The 21,551-nt window shown below is 43.5% G+C and overlaps 1 protein-coding gene across 2 annotated transcripts in view; it reads right to left on the bottom strand.

Annotated features, from left to right (window-relative positions):
• The window catches only part of TPP2 (tripeptidyl peptidase 2), a 2,672,548-nt gene that overhangs the window by 1,114,270 nt on the left and 1,536,727 nt on the right, over positions 1–21,551 (bottom strand). For both annotated transcript variants that reach the window (XM_044071246.1, XM_044071247.1), the window contains exon 20: positions 16,193–16,289. In XM_044071246.1, coding sequence (XP_043927181.1) covers positions 16,193–16,289 — 97 coding nt within the window. The remainder of the gene's footprint in view (positions 1–16,192; positions 16,290–21,551) is intronic.

The raw sequence follows: 21,551 nt of genomic DNA, 5'->3' as shown, positions 1-21,551 counted from the left end.
TGAAATTATTAATTCAAATAAGAACAAGCAATATTTGATGCCTAGAGGTGCAGTATTAACTGCAGAAACGCCTGGAGGCACACTAGGAAGCAGAATGAGTGCATCATAAGTTTCCAGTCTCTACGCTAGGAGAAAAAATGGTTCTGCTGATCAAAGAACAATAATGATGACACAGACCCATGCAGAACCATTTCAAACATAGAAAAGATGTTCCTCTCCTACCATACAGCATCTGCAGAGCTGACAGTATGAGACAAAGCAGGTAAATTAACTGCTTAATGATCATTTGTGAAGGTGTTTCTGTTGGTTCTTTTCCAGTAGTTTTGCTCTTGTCATATAAAGTGAGATTTTTAATTATAAAATATGTAGTTCTTGCTTAGTTGCATTTGCATTTCCTGTATGCTAAGCAGCTGCTAAGTACCTTCTGCATCATGTAGTCTTACACCTTGATGATGTAGTGTGGGGGGGGGGGGGTACTTTCTAGTTCAGAAACTGGTCTTCTTTAGTCTGTAGCAGATTTCAACAGCATAATCAATGAATCAGTCATTCAGGCAATCAGACAAGTTCAGTTTAAAGTTTACTTAAGTGCCTGAACCAAGGCACTGTATACATTTGTATATAATTATAATAACAATAATAATGAAAAAGAAGTTATGTACCTACCATAACGTTCCATGTTAGTTGTCTTCATCTCGCCTTCCTTCTTGCTGTTTGGGATCGGAGCCTCGGCTCCGACTCTGCCATCTTCAATAGCTGTTTACTGGCTCAAGGCTACCCGTTATCCCATGATGCCTAGCGAAAGCTACCCAGATCTTGTTTGTAATAGCTAGTCCCAGACATAAGTTGAGAAAACCAGTTATCTAAAAACTGGTTGTTCAATACATCTAATTATAGAATAGGTTACGAAAAACCTGTCCAGAAGAGCAATAAGGAAAAAATACTCAGCCAGTGAAAACAAGAACTCCTCTCAGTCCACTAGGATGGGGGAAGGAAGGAGGGACGCAAGAAGGAAGGCAAGATGAAGACAACTAACATGGAACGTTACGGTAGGTACACAACTTCTTTATGTTAAGTTGTCTATCTCGCCTTCGTTCTTGCTGTTTGGGACAGCGCCCCTAGCACCTAACATCCTGGGTGGCTCATTGGAACAGACTCTTCAGAACAGTGAAAACAAAGTCAGCTCTGCACCGGGAGACCATATCCACCTTGTAATAAGAGATAAAGGTATGAGGGTTTGCCCACATAGCAGCTGCACAGATTGAATCTATGGGCAACCTAGACTGAAAAGCTATGGAGGTGGCTAATGCCCTGGTAGAATGACCTTTTGGTTTAGCTGGTAACTCTATTCCGTAACTGGTAAATAAAGGTAAACGTATTAGATAACCATCTGGATAAGATCACCTTGGAAACTGGGAGGCCTTGTTTGTTGAAGGCATAAGACAGAAATAACTGGTCTGACTTTCTTAGTTCTTTAGTTCTATGAAGGTAAAAATGCAATAGTCTGTGAACATCCAGTTGGTGGAGCTTGTATTCTGCCTTGTTGCTGTGATTGTGAAAGAATACTGGGAGATCTACGGATTGATTTAAATTGTTCTCTGAGCAGACTTTAGGAAGAAAGGATGGATTGGTCCTCAGAGAAACTCTGTCCTTATGAAACACCAGGTAAGGAGGACGAACACATAGTGCTTGAAGTTCTGAGACACGCCTAGCTGAAGTGATAACCAGAAAAAGTGTCTTCCAAGACAGAAACTTAAGGGAACATGATGCTGCTGGTTCAAAAGGAGGCAAAATTAAGGAATGTAAGACTAAATTAAGATCCCAAGGAGGAGGGGGATCTCTCACTGGAGGTCTAGGAAGAGATGTTCCTCGCAGAAAAGCCTTACACAGCTTATGAGACATGATGCTAGAATTCAACAATCCAATATGAAAATTTGAAATGGCCGCTAACTGTACTCTAATAGTAGCGGAATGGCACTGGACTGAAAAAGTTGTGTTAGAAATTCAAGAATTTCATGGACTGGGGCTGAGAAAGGATCCACATTTCTAGACTCTGCCCAGTAAGAAAACTGTTTCCATTTACTAGCATACATTTTTCTCGTAGCAGACTAGTCAGAAAACGATAATATCACGGACTGCTGGGGATATACCGGGAAGCCTGGCTAAGGTTGGAAGTGGAGTAGCCAAGCTGTAAGCTGGAGTGTTTGGAGGGATTGATGCAACCCACCTGATTGATGAATCTGAAGATCTGGAATCGGGTCCAGAATCCAGGGCTGATCGACAAGGTAGGGGTGCAGGAACGGAAACCATATCTGTCGAGGCCAATAAGGGGCAATGAGGATCATTTTGCAACCCAATGATTTTGCTTTCTGTATTAGCCTTGGTATTAGGGGAAATGGGGGAAAAGCATAAAGGAGTCCCTGAGGCCAATCAGGACTACAGCTTCTCTGGGTATGTGACCTGGAAGTGGAAGAAGGGAGAAGTAGTTGCTGCATTTGCTGTTGAGAGGGGTGGCAAACAGATCACAGCAAGGCTGTCCCCATTTGTGGAAGATAAGATCTGCAACTTCCTGACTCAGAGACCATGCATAAGGCATGAGAATAGCTCTGCTGAGCCTGTCTGCTATGATGTTGGATTTCCCAGGGATATGTGTCGCAATCAGAAAACATTGGGAGGAAATTGCCCATTGCCACAGTCTGAGTGCCTCTCGACACAGGGGGTAGGACCTGGTTCCGCCCTGTTTGTTGATGTACCACACCACTGACATGTTGTCCGTTTGAATTGCAATGGTCCTGTAAGGAAGACCGTCTTGAAGGGCTTGCAACGCCAGAAGCACAGCTCTCATTTCTAGGACACTGATGTGCAGATGGTACTCGTGAGGTTGCCAAGTGCCTTGGACTGTCCTGCCCAGATAATGCCCCCCCACCCTATCAGGGAGGTGTCCGTGGTCACTGTGGCTACCGGTGGAGGCTGCATGAAAGGTCTGCCCTGAGACACTAGTGGGGAGTCCATCCACCAAGACAAGTGCCTTTTGCATGTTTCTGTAATCAGGATCATGTGAACCACGGGAAGCTCATGAAAGGACCACTGCATGTAAAGAAGCCACTGAAAAACTCTCATGTGGAAACACGCTAATGGAACTAGAAGAATGGCAGCTGCCATGGAGCCCAGAGCTTGAAGGACATATCTGACTTGAATCCTTTTGCTCTGCATTAGGATTAACACTTGTTGACGAATTGTGGAAACTCTTTCCAGTCGTAATCTTGCAAACAATTCCCTTGTGTTTAATTCTGCTCCTATGTAAGTGATAGACTGACAGGGAAACCAGGCAGATTTTTTGAAATTTATTGTGATGTCTAGTTGAGTGCATGATGCGACTGTATAAACACGTGCTTGTAAGAGTTGATGCCTGGTGGTAGCAATGAGGAGCCAGTCCTCTAGATATGGAAACACCTGGAATCCTTGATGCCTCAGGTGAGCCGTGACTACTACCATACACTCAGTGAACACCCTGGGGCCTGAGGTGAGACCAAAGGGCAGAGCTCTGAACTGGTAATGACTGGCCCCTACCTGGAAGAGAAGAAATTTCCTGGAGCGTCTGTCCATCTTGATATGGTAGTACGCGTCCTGAAGATCTATCGAGCACATCCAATTGTTCTGACCCAGAAAGGGTAGAATGGACTGTAGCGTGACCATCCAAAACTTTTCTCTTTGTACAGATTTGTATAGTCTGCTGAGATCCAGAATCGGTCTCCAGTCCCCTGTCTTTTTTGGTACCAAAAAGAATCTTGAGCAAGTTCCGGATGCGAGCTGGTCTGTGGGGACTTCCTGAATGGCTCTTTTTTCTAGCAGTTTTGAAACTTCTATGACTGCTTTCTCCCACAGATTGGGTGGAATATTTGGACGGGCCTTTTTTGACTGTAAGGGAGATTGATGGAAGGGAATTTTGTAGCCTTCGGATATAATGGATAGTACCCATCTGTCTCTTGTTAAATTTTGCCAGGCTTTTGAGTACAGCAAAAGTCTTCCCCGACTGCCTCCAGAGGTGAGCAGCCAGGCAACCCTTCAGAGATGCTGGAAGGGCTTTCCAGAGAAGGATTCTCTGTCACCCTGGCTCTGCGGACCCCCTCTGCCACGATGGTGGCATCTGTTATTGTTGTTTCCCCCTCTGCCTCTGGAGGAAAAATCACCTTGTGTGTCAGCAAGGATCCCTGGGATTTCCGGAACCACATCTTCCAACTCTTCTGACCCTTGGGTAAGGTCTAGAGGGAGTGGAAAAATGGACTCCCATGGCAGAGAGAGTCTTACCTTCTTGCTCACACCTGGTCAACGTGTCTTTCACCTGAGGCCCAAAGAGAAAGGAGCCAAAGAGAGTATTGGTGAAGGACGCTTGAAAGGGTTCTGCAAACTGACACAGCCGTATCCAAGCATGTCTCCTGAGGGCCACACCTGTGCCAGCGGCTCTGCTCGCTCCATCGGCTGCATAGGAAATCAGCCTCATGGAGGAGTTGACTATGGAATTAAGAGTTGCCAGCTGGGAAGCTACTTTGGCTTGCACTCCCTCAGCTGTAAGATCTTGAAGGGCATCTCCAAGCTCTTTCAGGAGATCCCTTTGAAGACGAGTAAAATGACAGATAGTTCAAGGACCTCATTGAGAAGGTTGCTGAAGCAAACATTCACTTTCCGTATCTGTCCATCGTCTGAGACTCTTTGTTAGGGGGATGAACAGATGAAGAGGTTTCTGCTAACTCTTTCTTGGTGACTGCTGCTACCACCATGGCATCAACGGGCACAGCTTTGGAAAGGAATTGTTTATCCTGGAGGGCTGTAATAAACTTGTTAGGTCTCCTCGGTGTTGGTTCCACAGTGTCTGGAGATGACCAAGCCTTTTGAGCCTCCACATACATGAGTGGGTCGAAAGGAGGAGAAACCCAGGAGGTAGAAGGTTGGGAACCGAATGCATCCAGGAATACAGACACATCCTCGGTAGGTGCTAGGGAAGTCTAGTTCCCCCTCTGCCTAAGCATTTCAAGGATGTACGAAAAGGAAACATCTTCAGAGGGGGACCTCATGGACCCTTCTGATTCATCTAAGTCTGTATCTGAAGTGACAGACTCAAGGGAGTCAATGTGCTTCCTCTTGCATTTCTTCTTCCGAGGGGGCTCCTTTAAGTGGTTAGGGGAGGCCTCGGAAAAGAGGGAACACCCACTAGTGTGTCCTGGGGCATTGGTTCCTTATGCTTGGGGTCTGGAGGAGCAGAGGTTGGCACAGACACTATGGGGGACGTAGCCGATGGAGCTGGTAGTGGAGCTGTTTCGGGGGTCAGTACACTCTGCATGACCTCAAAGGCGTCCCGACCTCGAGGCTGAGAAAGCTCCGGTTCTGAAGAAATAGGAATCTTTCTCTGCACCGACAGCGATGGCTCCGAGGCCAATGTTGGAGCTGAGCTCACCTGCACCGAAGCTCCGAGGGGGAGAACGGGTTCGGACAAGGGTCCGATGCCAATCCCCCTCTCAGAACAGATGAGAGAGCGCTGGCATCCAGATTCCTTGATAGAAGGAACAATCGAGGTAGTCGGAGCCGAAGGAGAGATGGTGATCGTAGCCTGATGGTTCCACTACTCGCACACCAACCAACTCCGGCTCTGAACTCAATGGAGTCAGAGAAGGAATGGAAATAAAGGTGGTTGGAGCCGATTCCTGTTGAGGTGGGCTGGATAGTAATTTAGCTAGTGCCTGTGACTTAAGCAACCTACTTACTACTCTCTCCACATCATGATCCGAAAGCCTAGAGGATCGAGAGGAGTGAGAAGAATGGTGGCTACATTCACTTTGTAATAATGGTGACCAAGGTGCTGAGTGGATGGACTCTAAAGAAGGGGACCTCAGTCTCTTATGGCTCCGTGACTGCTCCGAAACATCTGGTGGAGTTGTCTTGACGGTGCCATCTGGACCCAACATACTCTGTTGTTCCAGTACAGGAATCGACTCCAAAGGTAGAGCCGATGGTTTGACAGATTTAGGGGATTTCAATGGCTGAGAACTCTTTGCCGGTGAATCCTGAGGCTTCAATAAACCCCGAAGGATTAATTTGCTTTTGTGCTCCTGCAGGGCCCTTGGACTAAAGGTGTGGCAAATAGAACAAGAGTCCTGCAGGTGAACCGCGCCTAAACAATAACTGCAACTAGTGTGCCCATCTGTCAGAGACATTTTCTGACAGCATGAGTCACACTTTTTGAAGCCAGAAACTTTCGTATCCTTGGACATGACTCTACCACTACACTACACACAATCCAAGTTCCTCAATACAGACAAAAAATCTCTACACTACTAAACGAACACAACAGTTTTTTTTTTTTTTTTTTTTTTAATACAGAAAAAAGGGAAGGAGAGCCTCTAAGTTAAACGGCTGTCCTAAGGGAGGGGGGGAGGGGAGAACTCTCTAATTTAAATGAGTTCTTAAGAAAAAAAAGGACTGTGGAAAGAAGCAACGTCCACAAACAACACCCACAGAGAATAAAACTATAAGGGGAAGTATACACTAGTTTTAAGAAGTTTTAACAAATATAAATATACAAAAGTATACAAGCCTGAGCCAGAAACGACACACCTCGTACCTGAAGCGGCAAAACGAGATCTGGGTAGCTTTCGATAGGCATCATGGGATAAGGGGTAGCCTCAAGCCAGTAAACAGTTTTCGAGCTATTGAAGATGGCTGAGTCGGAGCAGAGGATTGGCTCCAATACCAAACAGCAAGAACAAAGGCGAGATAGACAACTTATCAATAACTAACCACATTTATATTCAAATAAAAATTAAGAAAAATTAAATAGAGCAGGATAAGATTAATAATAAAGTATATAATGTTTGGAGTAAGGCGTAATAAGAAAAATGAAATGGGAAAAGGTTACTAATAAAGTCTATAATGTTTGGAGTGCAGTGTAATAACCCAGACATATAATACTGTAAATACGGCAGACTCCTTCTTATTCGGTCTTGCTGGGACCAGACCTTAGGCTGGACAAATGAATGGCTTGTGAATCAGAAAAAGCATACAAAATAGCATTTACAAGTTGTAAATCAGATTAAAAAATATGTATATCTGTTGTATGTGAATATTTATTAAACATTTATTTATTTAGTTGAAAAAATCAGTAATTTTCATTTGTTTTTTTACGGCCATTACTATTTTGAAGCAAAAGAAATCCAGACAAAGCCTAAAATAATGGGGGGGGGGGGGAGTGACAAAGAATAAGGACAGACTTATTTGAAATATTGCTTTTATAGACTTAGAAAGTTATTAGAATAACAAGATTTGTCTTGACATGCATTTTCTGAAGGAAATGAAGTCAAACTCAAATGTTTGACATTATCTAGTTATTTCAGTCCTCAGTGATTTGCCAGAAAACCACACATTTTATGAGGAATAGACCAAAAATATGAAGCATAGATCTGGACATTCTGCAAAACTCTGGACAGTATGCATACCTCTCGACCTCTTAGTGCAAGAAATCTGAACAAAGTCTAAAATAATGGGAATACCGTGGCCGAAAAATATGGATAGATTTTTAATATTGCTCTTTTTAACTAAACAAGTTGCTAGAATAACAAGATTTGTGTTCACATGCATTTTCTGAAGGATATGAAGTCTGAAACTCATACATATCAATCCTCCCTGATTTGCTAGGAAAAAAACACAAACTGAATATGGAACAGACCAAAACTATGAGACTAAATCTGGAAGTTGAGAGGTGCTGTATGTTAAAATACCCCCGCCCACACACACACCTACCTTCTCTCTGCTCTCACACACACACACACACACACACACACACACACACACACACACGCATACGCATACACGCGCGTACACAGTCTCACAGTTAGTTTAAATTCTGCTCACAAATGCCGTTAATGAGCTGCTTCATTTAGTCAGCCTCCATTTGCCTACTACAAGTCTTTTAATCAGACAGTGCCTTGGGAAAAGTGAGAATGCAAGTGAGGCTTCTCAATCTTCTCTTGGACCACATGCTTAGTAACTACAGTAGCTAAAGTGAGAATGCAAGTCAGGCTTCTCAATCTTCTCTTAGACCACATGCTTAGTAACTACAGTAGCTATGAGTAGCAAAGACAGTGTGGAAAATTACTTTTTTTCTTGCTTTTGTCTTAACACATGAAAGTTTTTTCAGAAACTGGTAAAATGCTAGTCCTGATTAACCTCACTCATTCTTTAGTGCAACTTAAGTTACATTAGTTGGCCACTACATCATACAGAGCGCAGAGGTATTCAGCTATATACAAGTCTGAAAGCCAAACAAAGAATCATCATAACATTAAGGCTGTAAGTGTAGAATGTGTTTACATCCGCACTGGCTTGAGTGCAATGCACGCAAGGTCGTCCTTAAAGAAGACATTGGGTTATGCCATTTCGCACTTGCAAGTGGAATTTTTATTTATTTTTTTTTACTTTTTTAATTCTGAATCACTGAAGCCTCTTGGCCAGAGTGGGCTGGTTAACGCAGAGTCTGGTTAAAGAGAAACTGGATAAGAGGGAGTCTACCCTGAATAACTATCTACCATGGAATGATCACTCTTACGAAGAAAACTAGGTATATTACAATCACAATGATAACTTACTGTAAAGCATGTTTGTGTGTTTATGGTTGCCACCTTTTCAAATGCCCAAAGTGAGACTTTTATTTTGTAGAAATGTAAGATTTTGCAGGACAAGCCACGGCCAGTGCAAAGGATAGTACTTCACTTATTTTGCAAAAATAACAGATTACTGTTATAGCATTTGAGTTGCTTATGTTGTTTCATAAAACATTTAGGTGTTTCAGATACAAAATAATTGTTTTATGCAATTATAAAAAAAAAAAAAAAACTTACGAAATACTTTTTTGTCCTAAAATCTCAGGAAATTTGTTTTATGCCCCCCCCCTACAGGACAAAACTGCCCAAATAAGGCCTGTCCTGTGCAAAGAGAAAAGTACAGTTGTGTACACTTACCATACATGTAGATGTTCAAGTGTATTCACTGTTGCAGTCATCACACTTGGGTTATCTGCCTGCAGGTAGCCCTCAGTCGGCCCAAATACCAGAGTCTTGAGATGTCTGCGTCGGATGTTGTCACCTCATCCATGACGTCAGGTCATCAGGGGGGTAAAACATGCAGTTCATGCCATTACATCAGTTTTTCTTGCCCTAGATGTCAGGAGCCCCCAAAATAGGAAGCAATCAAATGGCGTGGAACACCTCCAGTGAAAAGTAAATACCATTTCCATAAGATATGGCCAAAAAAGTGGATAGGTAAAAAGTATAGAAAGAAAAGGGGGCTGGAGGGAGGGTAACCAGGACTGCAACAGTGAATACACTCGAACATCTACATTTATGGTAAGTGTACACAACTGTACTATGTTCATGTTCCCAAAGCTGAGGAAGCAGTCAAAAAGTAGTAGGGCTGGCTAGCAGTCCTTGTAGGACTGCTGTGGCAAATCCAGTTCTGGATTTGGAAAAGAGAGGTAAGTGGTAATGCTTGGTGAAGGTGTGTTCAGAACTCCAGGTTGCAGCTTCCAGGATGTCCCTGGTAGGGACTCTCCTGAGAAAAGCTGTAGAGGTTGAGGTAGCCCTAGTGCAATGAGGCCTGATCCCCTGTGGGGTTAATTTTTCCATGGTGCTTGTAGCAGAAATAGATGCAGTGTGCTATCCATTTAGAAATGGTTTGTTTCAAAATGGCCTTGCCCTCTGCCCCTGTAGCAAAGCTGACCAGCAGCTGGTCAGATTTTCTGAAAGGTTTAGTCCTGTCAAGGCAGAACCTGAGCTGTCTGTGCACATCCAAGGAGTGCAGGATCCTTTCCCCTTTATTCTGAGGATTAGGAAAAAATGTTGGCCAATGGATGGATTGGTTTAAAGCCACGGTGGATACCACCTTGGGCAAAAAAGATGGGTTAGTCCTGAGGGAAACCCTGTCCGCATGGAAGATAATGAAGGGTTCCACACCCATAAGGGCCTAACTCAGACACTTTTCTTGCTGAAGTGATGGCCAGCAGTAAGGCTGTTTTCCAAGAGAGGAATTTTAACTCTGCTGTAGCAGCAGGCTCAAAAGGGGGAAGCGTGAGCTTCTCTAGTACAAAGTTAAGTTCCCAGGCAGGAGTGAGAGCTCTCCTTGGGGGTCTTAAATTGTTAGCTCCTCTCAGGAACCGTTTGATCAGAGGGTGAGAAAACAGGGGTTGGCTCAGTATTGTAATGAGCTGAGATGGGAGATGCATGAATCTTAATTGATGGCAAGAAGAGGCCTTTGTGGAGCAGCTCTGCTAGGTGCTCTAGGATTTGAGGAAAGGAGGGCATAGCTGTGTCCTTCCCTTGAAATTAGCTCCACGAACAGTATCTATTCCACTTTTCTGAATAGGATTTCCTAGTACTGGGCCTCCTGGCCTCAAGGATAACATCCAGTACCTGTTTGCTGAGGGTTGCTTGTGACGTATTCAGGGAATAAGCCGGGCTGCCAGGTTCAGGGTTTGCAGCTGAGGATGCAAAATCTGTCCCTCCTGCTGGGACAGCAAAGAGGTGGTCTGCTGTAGGTGCCAGGGTGGCACTGCTGTCAGACTGCGTAGCAATGGGTACCAGTGCTGGCATGGCCAGTCTGGTGCAATAAGGATTGTCCTTGGCCTGTCCTGTTTGATCTTGAGGAGTACCTTTGGAAGGAGGGGCAGAGGGGGAAAGGCATAGATTGAGAGGTCTTCCCATGTGAAGGATAGGGCATCCATTTTCCAAGCTTGGCTGTGGGGAATTCTGGTGCAAAATTTGTTTAGTTGATGGTTTTGGGGGGATGCAAAGAGGTCCGCCTCTGGTGTCCCCCACCTGTGTATTAGAAGTTTGAATGAGTTTGGTTCCAATTTCCACTCGTGTGGGTCCATTAGATTTCTGCTTGTCATCTGCCAGTGAATTTTGTTTACCTGGCAGGAATTGAGCTTGCAGGTGCACTCGGTTGCTTAAGGCTGTGTTCCACAGAGTTATAGCTAACCTGCAGAGTGGGTAGGACTGAGTTCCCTCCTGCTTGTTCATGTACCACATAACTGTGGTGTTGTCTGTCTTTATCAGGAGTTGTCCTGGCAGGATAAGGTATTTCAAAGGCTGCCAGTGCCTTCTGTACAGCTAACATTTATTTTTGATTGAAATGCAGGTGAATTTGTCCTGGGCTCCATTTGCCTTGAATACATTTGCCTGCCATGTGAGCCCCCCCATGCATAGCGTCTGTTGTCAGAGTTTGGACAGTGGGGGGTTATGAGAAAGGGTGTCCCTTCTTGTGGTTGCAAGCCTCTGCCCACCAAAGGAACTCTGTCCTTAGGCAAGGAATGATAGGAATCACTGCTTCCAAGTCCTGGGAATGTTGACACCAGAGACCTTTAAGTACAACTGGAGTTTCCTCATATGCAGTCTTGCATATGTAATCAGTAGAATACATGAGGCCATGAACCCTAGGGTTTGTAGTATTTTTCTTGCAGATAGCTGGGTTTGGGTGGCCAGTAGTTTGAAGTAAGTTGTCAAACCTGCTTTTATGGAGTGAGGAATGCCATCTGGGAAGTTGTGTTCAAGTTTGCTCCCAGGAATACAATCTTTTGGCTGGGTACCAGATGTGATTTCTTTTCATTGATGGTATACCTCAGAGAAGTTAGGAGTCTCTTTACAAACATCAGGTGCTGAAGTAGCAATTCCTGACTGTCTGCCTGAATCAGGCAATCATCCAAGTATGGGTAAATTTGAATATTTCTCTGCCTGCAGTAAGCAATGGCAGGAGCCAGGCACTTTGTGAATACGCTGGGTGCAGTAGATACGCCAAAGGGAAGTGCAGAGAACTGATTCTGCATAGAGTCTGCCCTGAAATGTAGATAATACTTGCAAGATTCCCTTATGGAGATGTGCAGATAAGCTTCTTTTAAGTCTAAAGTGACTAGCCAAGAGTCCTTGGCTAGTATAGGAAGGAGTTGCTGGAGTGTAAGCATTTTGAATTTTGGTACAACCAGGAAGGTGTTTAGGGTTGAAAGATATGGAATAGGGTGCCAAGAGTTCTCTTTCCTGGCACCAGGAACAGCCTGTAGTATAAACCCTGTCCTCTCTGCTCTGTTGGCACAAGTTGAATAGCCCTGACACTGAGAAGAGAAAGTACTTGCTTTTGGGCCTCTGTCCACTGGTTTGGAGGAAGGTCTGGCAATCCGCTTGGGGTTGGCAGAGAGTGGAAATAGAATCTGTATCCCTAGGATACAATGTTTAAGACCCATCAGTCCTGGGTAACATACTCCCAGTTTTTTTGCATGCAGGGTGCGTTTTCCTCCTAGGGGTGCAAGTACTTGGGCATGGCTGGGAAGGGTTAAGGACAAGTCACTGTGAACTTTTTCCATAGGGGGGTGGCTTACCACTCCCAGTTTTTGAGGAGGGAGCACTCCATTGTTTAGATCTGTGCATACCCTGAGACTGTAGTCTTTATGGTCTGTTGCCCCTGGGTTTGGGCTGAGAAGGCCTGCAGGGAACTGGAAAGGACCAGTTTTTTGAAGGCCAATGTCTACTGAATAAAGGTGGCTGTACCTGTAAGAAATCATCAACAGTTTGCATGGATTTAGCTTTTTCTTCCATCTTTTTAAGAACAACTTCTGCTTTAGCACCAAACAAACATTCTTGGTTTAATGGAGCATCAAGTAATTTTGCCTTGACATGGTCTGGCAAGATTTGTTCCTTCAGCCAAGCATGCCTTCTCAGAACAGACCCAGTGACAGCAGCCCTGCAAGATGCTTCTAAGGCATCAAAGCCACACTGCAAAGTATGCTTACCAACTTGGTTTGCAGAATGCATTAAGTCTTGTAAGTCCTTATTTTCTGCACAATCAGGAATCAACAGCATTTTTTGTTTAATTAGATCAATATGTTGCTGGTACTTCAACATGTGAAACTGGCAATTTAAAGCCCTGATGGCAAGAGTTGCAGAGGTATGTACCTTCTTATCCCCTCTGTCTAGAGCCCTAGAGTCCCTGTCCAAAGGGGTAGGGTTTTTGGCTGTAGAAGTCTTAATACCTTTAGGTCCCTGGGAAATGGTCTCTGGATCCGCAGTGGGATTTTTAAAGAGAAATTTGTGAGAGTCTGGTACTCTGTAGTATGTCAGGCTTTCTAGAAGCAGGAGGTAAAGTATCAGGGGTAAGGCTGGATTCCATGAAGAAATCCTCTACAATATCCAGGACAGGGGGAATAACTAGAGGCCTATGCTGAGGCAAGTCTAAAAATTCCCCTTTTTGGACTGTGGGTAGTCCTGGCATTCCCAGCGGAAATGTTCTCTTAGGGTATGCAAGGTTTCACTGAAAGAAAGGTCCTCTGGGGGGGAGGCTAAGGGAATTGACTCCTCTGCATCTGAGTCCTCATATGTAGATAAGGGTATGTTCTGGTAATCACAGGGGTCACAGTCATCAGACTCATGGTCTGAAGAATTAGAAGGAAAATTAATTCTTTGTCTTTTAGAGGGGGAAGGCTGGCTTCCTCTAATTAAAGTAATAAGGTCTTCAGCCAGTCTAAGGATTTGTTTCTGTAACATGGGAGCTTGAGAATATGCTTTGGGCATTGGTTTCCTAGGCGTAGTGCGAACTCTGGGCCTGAGAAGTTCAGTAGATTTAGTCATTAACGAAGTGGTTGGTTTATTACAAACATTGGAAGGTCTGAATACACCCTCAGACGCCGATGCCTGCACAGCGGCTCTGGACCCATCCAAGGTAGAGACATCTGCAGGTTCCATAGTCGAAGAAGCATCTCGCGGCATGCATACCGGACTCCGAATGGGTCTCAGTAGAGGTCGGTAGTCAGATGGCTTACCGATGCCATTTCAGAATACAGAGAGCGAGAGCAAAATAAATTAGAGACAAAAATAGCCAGTAGAGCTAGTAGAGGTCGGTAGTCAGATGGCTTACCAATGCCATTTCAGAATACAGAGAGCGAGAGCAAAATAAATTAGAGACAAAAATAGCCAGACGACAAATAGTTTGGGCGTTGAAGAAGGCACAAAACTGACAGCAAGGGACATCGTGGTCTGGGCCTAAACAGGAGATGCAGTAAGAATGAAAATCTCTGTGAGGTATTTGCTTTCCACAGGCAAGACAATTGTTAACTTCTTCTGACATCGGATAGAGCAAGAAAAAAGGATCCCCAATGGGGTACTTAGCTTTAGAAGACTTCAGGTTTGAAACTCGAAAAACGAAAATTTCAGGTAGCTGCCGACTGGCACTTGCAAACTGCTTCTGCTTTGGGCTCCAGCGCAGGCAAGAAAAGCTGATGTAATGATGTCGGCTGCATGATTTATACCCTTGATGACCTGACGTCACAGATGACGCGACAGCATCCGACGTAGAAATCACAAGACTCTGGTATTCAGGCCGACTGAGGGCTACCTGCAGGCAGATAACACAAGTGTGATGACTGCAACAGTGAAACACGAAGAATATTAGATAGTATTGCATATGTGTGCATCAGCTAAATTAGTGCTGGAATGAAAAACAACTAAACTAAATGGTGTTCTTGGCAAAGTGAAAGCTCCACCTGTATGTGGGATCAAGTACTGCAGGCTGAACCATGGTAGGGAGCCAAACTGTCTGTAATACCACGGTCCACATACAGGTGGGCTGCACTGCAAGCTCTGGAGCCTTGTACATGCACAGTTCAACGTAGTTAGCCATCCCTTAAACCTCTGTAGGGATTGTCTTGCAGTGCTCTGTTCTCAAAAACTTAATTCCCTGATGGATTAGTGGCCCTGCAAGTCCATCTCTCATCTTGGATAGGGAGAATGTAGGTATAATGGCCATGTTGTCCTACATGATGAACTCCTGCATTGGACAGTCTCATGGCCATACAACTCCACCTGTTGTTAAGACCTGACTCCCCACCAGCAATACCATGTCTGACATATTGGTGGTGCTTACATAATACTGACTGGACCCCTCTGTCTCATTCAGTCTTAGTACAGGTTCAGCTCAGAAAAGATTATCAGATTTAATAACACAGTAAGTTACAGAGCATCACTACCTCTTCTTCACATAGCAAGTTCGTTTAATTTAACTTCTTAAGATACCAAACTGCACATTTCCCATATACAGCATCATCAGAAGGTGCCACCAGATGACAAAGAATTAGAAAAGTGATTACAAAGCTGCTCAACATACAGTACATACAAACACATATTTTTGTGGTTTGTATTTTAAGTTACTAAATGCAGCTCCATTGATGTAATTAAAGTAAAAACTACATATTTAAAATCAGAAATCCAACTTTACATGATGAGAACATAATTACAACAAATGATCTTTAAATGAATAATGCAATAGTTCATTGTATGGCATGCTAGACAATTTGCCAAAAATTAAGTTTGAATGTAATTTACAATGAGAATAACAAAACAGCATTTAAAAATGAAAAAAAAATGCAAGCATTCCCTGCAACACATACACAAGTGGCTGGCAATGTCTTCACTTACTTCCTTAATGTAATCAGTTCTGAGGTTTATGCACCTCAGGATACAGATTCCTCACTGCAGCAACCTATGTCACAAAACCACAGTTCATAATAGCTATGTAGTTTGTACAGTTTGCATATGCACAACTTGCCTGATCACAATTTTACAAACAATAGCAATAATTATCACTGCAAATACAATGCAGCACATTTGGAATCCCTTGCACCCCCCACCCCCGCCACTGGTAGCCTAGGTCATGTCTGAAAAAGGTTCAAAAAATGGATTAGTCCACTTAGCCAGTTAAACAAACAAACAAAATAATTAAATGTTTTTTTTCTGATGCACAGTTTTAGTACTACATTGAAAATTACACAGCATCTGTCAGCACAAAATGTGTATGTTAGACTGTCCATGACAAACGAACAAGATGCACAAAGTTACAGGGTTACCTGCAAATCCTTCTGCAACAATGAGATTAATGGCAACTGAGGTAGTGAAGATGTTCAGAAACTAACAGTAAAGATTAAAGAAAAAAAGAAAAAAAAAACTATGACCTGTGAGATGCAAAACTGCCTGCATACATAGTTTTCATCCTACTGAAATGTTTATAAAAATGAGCACAACCAAGACTGTGGAAGTCTTTCAAATAAATGCTGTCTGAGAACATTTCTGGTAGTAAAGTTAACGCAATTATATACTCATAAAAAATGTCTTACTTGATGAAAGCTGTAAGTCAAAACCATTTCATATAACTGTCGATTATTTGGCAATACATCTCTGGATCCTAAAGGCCTTGGTTTAGCTGATAATGGCCTACATGGAAATATAAAAATATATAGAAAGACAATAAGTACATATTCTACAGTCAACTACAAAATATGATAATTTGGTACTTTTCCGTTATTGGGGCAACACCTCCAACGCACTAGCAAGCGCACACAATGATTGCACAGCTGTTAGCCCTGAAGTGGCTTTTTTGATCTGATGTTTCTACAAAAAAGAAAATGTCCCAATAAATATATTCAATATGTGTAAATCTACAAACTTTTATTTAATTGGTATTCATATGCACATGTTATCAGCGAGTTGGTATTATGCAACCTAGTTGTTAAAGAATAACTCCTTTTGGAAACCGTACATACTTTTTGGATGGATATTTTCCAGTTATGTAACACTGACACAAGGCTTTTGCTTCTTCCACTGACAGACAAGGTTTTGACAGCAGTGTGCTTCACTGTGTTTTGTGGAATTTAAGTCTTATAGGTTCTTAGGTAGGTACTAGGCTATCAGCCCTGAGGCCTATATAAGCCTAGCCAAAAAGGTTCCCTGGCTTTTGCTACCCAAGAAAATTATTTTCCTGTGCCCCTGTCAAGCAGATCCACAGAAGTGATCCCCAGGGTGAATTTCCTATTTCCCATGCAATCGTCACAATTTTTCTTAAAGAGGGTTAATGAAGAGCTTTGTTTGGCATGAATGGGTAGTTTGTTCCAGCGTATGGGAAGTCTCTGGGACAGGAATCTATCCCCTCCAGCATGTTCTGTTTATTGTGGTGACAAGGATTAGGTCCCTGGAGCATGTGGCTTTGAGAGATTGGGATTTCTTTAAGTGTAGCATGTCCAACAGCTCAGGGTTTGCCACAGCTTTGTATGTTAGGTAGAGATTGCCTCACAGTAGGCGATATGCGATGGAGTAGAGCTGGAGTTTTTTGAGACGGTCCACATATGGCATCTGTCTGAGCCTGGTAATCCTCTTAGTGAGGTATTTCTGTGGCATTTCCAATTCTTGTAGATGTCTTGTGAGGTACATGCCAAATGGGGCACTGTACTCTATGATGGGTCTGCTGAAGGATGAGTAGAGAGGACCAATGACCTCCTTTTTTCTGGAGGAGAACACCTTTGTGATTATGTGTGCCACGTAGAAGCATTTCCTTACTGTGGCGATGTGACTACTGTTCACCTGTGTCCCAAGGTCTCTTATCACACTTTTGGTGTATAGTAGGTTACTGCCTATGTGATAGTTCATGGGTACAGAGTTTTTCCTAAAAGGGGTGACAATGAACTTCTTGGCATTGAGCTTGAGGCTATGACTTTGACACCAAACACCTGTCTCAGTGAGGCCCCTTTGTAGAATGTCCACATCATTAAGTGATTCTATTACGGCTCCTAGTTTGCAGTCATCTGCAAACTTCAATAGCCACAGACCTTCTGTGTTACACTGAACTTCAGAGAAGTAGATGACAAACAGGAGAGGACCCAGGACTGAACCCGTCAGATTTGGAGTCTGCTACCTTTACTGTGTGGGTTCTGTCAGTGAGCCAGTTGGCCACCCATCTTGTGACATACAGATGTATGCCCAGTTTATTGAGTTAATCTATAATTCCAGAGTGGGAGATGGTGTTGAAAGCCTTGGTGAGGTCAAGATAGGCTGTGTGTGCACCACCTTACCCTCGTCCACAGCTCTGGTGACTGCTTCAAAGAAGTCAATCAGGTTTAGGAGGCATGATCTACCTTTTACAAACCCAAACTGAGTGGAGTCCAGAGTTTGGAGGTTACCTATGTCTTTGTTTAAAAGCTCAAAGATGATGCATTCCATTGCCTTGCAGACTAGGCTCGTCAGGCTAATGGGGCGGTAGTTCCTGGGGTCTGTGGTGGCATCCCCTTTGTGGAGTGGGATAACCATTGCTGTGCACCACTTAGTAGGCAAAAAGCCTGAAGTGAGGCTATGACTGAACATGGTACTTAGGTGGGGTGCCAGTTCGATCTGTAGTTCATGCAGAACGCAGCCTGTGATGTTGTCTGGTCCCATGGATGCTGTGTTCTTGGCTTTGGAGAATGCGGTCTTTACTTGTGCATCCATGATTACAGGGGCTTTGCATTCTTCTGGTATAGTGATGGGCCCTTTGGGGGTGAGGAGGGTGTGAAGTTTGCACTGCACCTATCTGCCAGGATGTTGGCAATATCAGTTGGTTCTGTATATCTTGTGCTATTGTGCTGTAGCTCAGAGCAGATCCGAGTGTTGCCATTGAAATTCTTGACATAACTGTAGAATGCTTTGTGGTTGTCTTTAGAATCAGTGGCAATTTTATTTTCTTAACTAGCTTTGGAGGATTTTATGAGGGATCTCAGCTTCTTACCGAGGGTGACCAGGGAGTTCCTCCAATCATGGGATTTTACTCTTTTTTTGTAACAGCTTCTTCCTTCTGTTGTAGAGTTTGATTATGGTAGCGGACCACCAGATTGGCTTCTTTTTTTTTTTTGGAGGACAGTGTCTTGGTTCTGTTGGGGATGGCATGATCCATGCACTCATGTGTGTGCTTTACAGTGCATTTGTTTAAGATTCAGCAGTAGTACTTCTATTTTCCATCTGCATGGGTATTGTGAAGTTTGACACTTCTAAGAAGCATGAAGCTGGCTTTGGAGAAGTTTTTTATGGTGGTTTCTTTGGTGGGGGTGGGATATGGATGTCTAGGGTGATTAGCTTGTGGTCGGATCTGACCAGCGAGGAGTTGACCTCTGGCATGGAACACCAGTTACACATACTGGTTAATAACCAGGTCCAGGATATTGCTGCCCCTGGTGGGGATATGGACAAGCTGATCCAAGGCATTGGAATTTATGAATTCCAGAAAACGTTGAGCAAATGAGTTAGTACGCAAGTAGTTTTCCCAGTTGATGGTGGGGTAGTTGAAATTGCCCATTATTAGTATTGGGTTGTAGCTTAAAATTTTCCAGTATATCAAGAAATGAGGAGTGGGAATCCTGGGGCATAGTGGGGGACTTGTAACAAGCTACAACCTGATTGCAGTCTTGCCCAGTGTTAGTTGCACTTGGATAATTTTGGATGCATTATGTTGAGCAACTAGCCTGGAGGTGTGGATATCCTTAATGAATATGGACAAGCCTCCTCCTTTAGTGTTTCGGTCCAGGTTAGGTGGCTGAAAGGTGTGGTATGACTTATAGCCTGGTAATGCAGGGGTGCTCTCTGGAACCTTGGACCAGGTCTTTGTCACTGCACAGATGTTGATGTTCTCCACTTTAAGGAGTGCCTCGACTGAGTGCATTTTGAGGTTTAGACTTCTAGCATTGAGCAGCATTACCCTCAGATTTTGCTTGCTTGCACCTGTTACGGTGGTGAATTTGTTATTTGAACCTTTCCTAAAAAGGCACTCTAGGAATGGCAAGAGCCTTAGCCAGTATCTGGAATCCAAGGGACGAAAGGTACAGGCCATCTCTGGCAAAGCATCATGGTCTGTCGATCATGTTGTCTCAGGCAGACAGATACTAGATCCCCTTAGAAAGACACCAGAAGCTTAGGTAATTGTTGAAGTCAATTTTTGTCCTTGTACTGCGGTAACATTCTGGGTGATTACAGGATGCTACTCAGGGTCATACCTGCCTGGGCCACATGATCAGAGAGCTCCTTCATGTCTCTTTTCATGTAGTCCAGGGAGGTACATCTCAGGTCATTCACACCAACATGGACAATGACATTGTCATATTTGTACTTGTTGTGGTGTGACCTGAGTGCGTGCATTATGTGGCAGATCCTGGCACCCGACAGGCAGCTGAGAGTGACTTTCTCCTTGTTTAGCATGGTGAGTGGGACATCAGTGTGCCCGACTATAGAGTCACCTATGACTAGTGTGTTGGGTATGTTGTTTTGCCTTATGGGCTGAGGTTGAGTGGCACACTGAGTTTTTAGGCTATGTGTCATTTAGATAGTGTTTGGGGGTGGCGGTTGTCTGCATTTCAGCTTTGGAGGTCTCTGTTGCTTGGGTAGATTCTTTTGAGAGCCTCCGTAAATGTAGTTGTGTGTTTTGTGTTTCTATGTGTGGGTTTTGGTGGTGTAGGTTTTGAAGGACTGTGTTGAGTGTGTATGGTGCAGATGTTTACCTTCTCCTCTTGACTGTCTAGTTCAGTCTTCGCTGGAGAGAGCTTGGCTTCCAGTTTGGCTATATAAGTGCATCTCATTTAGGTTGCAGTGTTGGATGGTAGGAGGAGAGGGTTGTCAGTGTACATGAGGCAATTGCTACATTGCCGCAAGATGCCCAGATTCATCAAGTGGACAGGAGAAAACACTAGGAGCTGACCCTTAGACATGCCTGGATAGGTGCTTATTAATTTAAATACTAAAAACTGCTTTCCTCTTGACAAGTGAGGAAAGTTGAGTGTTGTAGTAATTTGTAGGTTATTTAGTGCTTACAACGAGTTCTGAACAAGTGCTGAGCACAAGGAAACATTTTTGAGTGCTGAAACTAGAAAACTGGCTAGTACTATGGGAAAATTTAGAGAGCAAACTTTCTGGCACTGGGAATAGTTTAACCCTAGCTAAGCGGCCTCTGCACAATGCACAAACCGGCACAAACACGGGCTTTTAAGCCAGAGAGTTGAAAGGGATAGAAAGCAGCCCCAAACGGCCATAAGGTAAAATTCCTGAGCTAGAAACCACTCCTCTAGCGACAGATAAGAAACTCAATGCTTACCACTCCCAATAAGAAGCCGAAAGACTTCCCTCTACCACAGCAAGGTCTGGACAACTCAAACACAAAACTAAAGTCCTGAAACCAGCAAATCTGGGATCCAGACTATTCTAGTATAGAAAAACGGTGGAAAACGTGCAAACAGATAGTAATTTTTTTTTTTTTTTTAGGTTAAATTCAGCAGAAAAACGCAATTAAACAGTAAATAAGCACAGAAAAGGCTACTGCACTTTAGTGTGTAGCCTACAACGGTAAATGCAGTTTAAACTTTCAAATTAATCAGACATCAAGTGCACAACAGTAAAACGATTTAAAATACAGTAGAAATAGTAGCAAAAAATGGCTTTGAGAAGTGCAAGTGCAGTTAGCAAAAAGTCAAAAAAAGCCAAAAGGGTACTTGTAATCAGCAAAAAGTATCTCTTCCTTGTTTCTGGTGCTGTAGTAGTCTGCAGGATCCACCGAGGTAAAACAAGCGCAAACACGAGCAAACACAGGTTTTTAAGCCAGAAAGTATAGGCATGTTGTTATATAAGTAGTAACATTTATGCACATGATTTAACTGAGATGTGATTATCCATTAACAGAGTCTGTATTTA

The sequence above is a fragment of the Protopterus annectens genome, chromosome 5.part0 (genome assembly GCF_019279795.1).
Source record: "Protopterus annectens isolate FY-2018-M chromosome 5.part0, PAN1.0, whole genome shotgun sequence".
Taxonomy (NCBI): domain Eukaryota; kingdom Metazoa; phylum Chordata; order Ceratodontiformes; family Protopteridae; genus Protopterus; species Protopterus annectens.
This window is presented reverse-complemented; position numbering and strand designations above follow the sequence as displayed.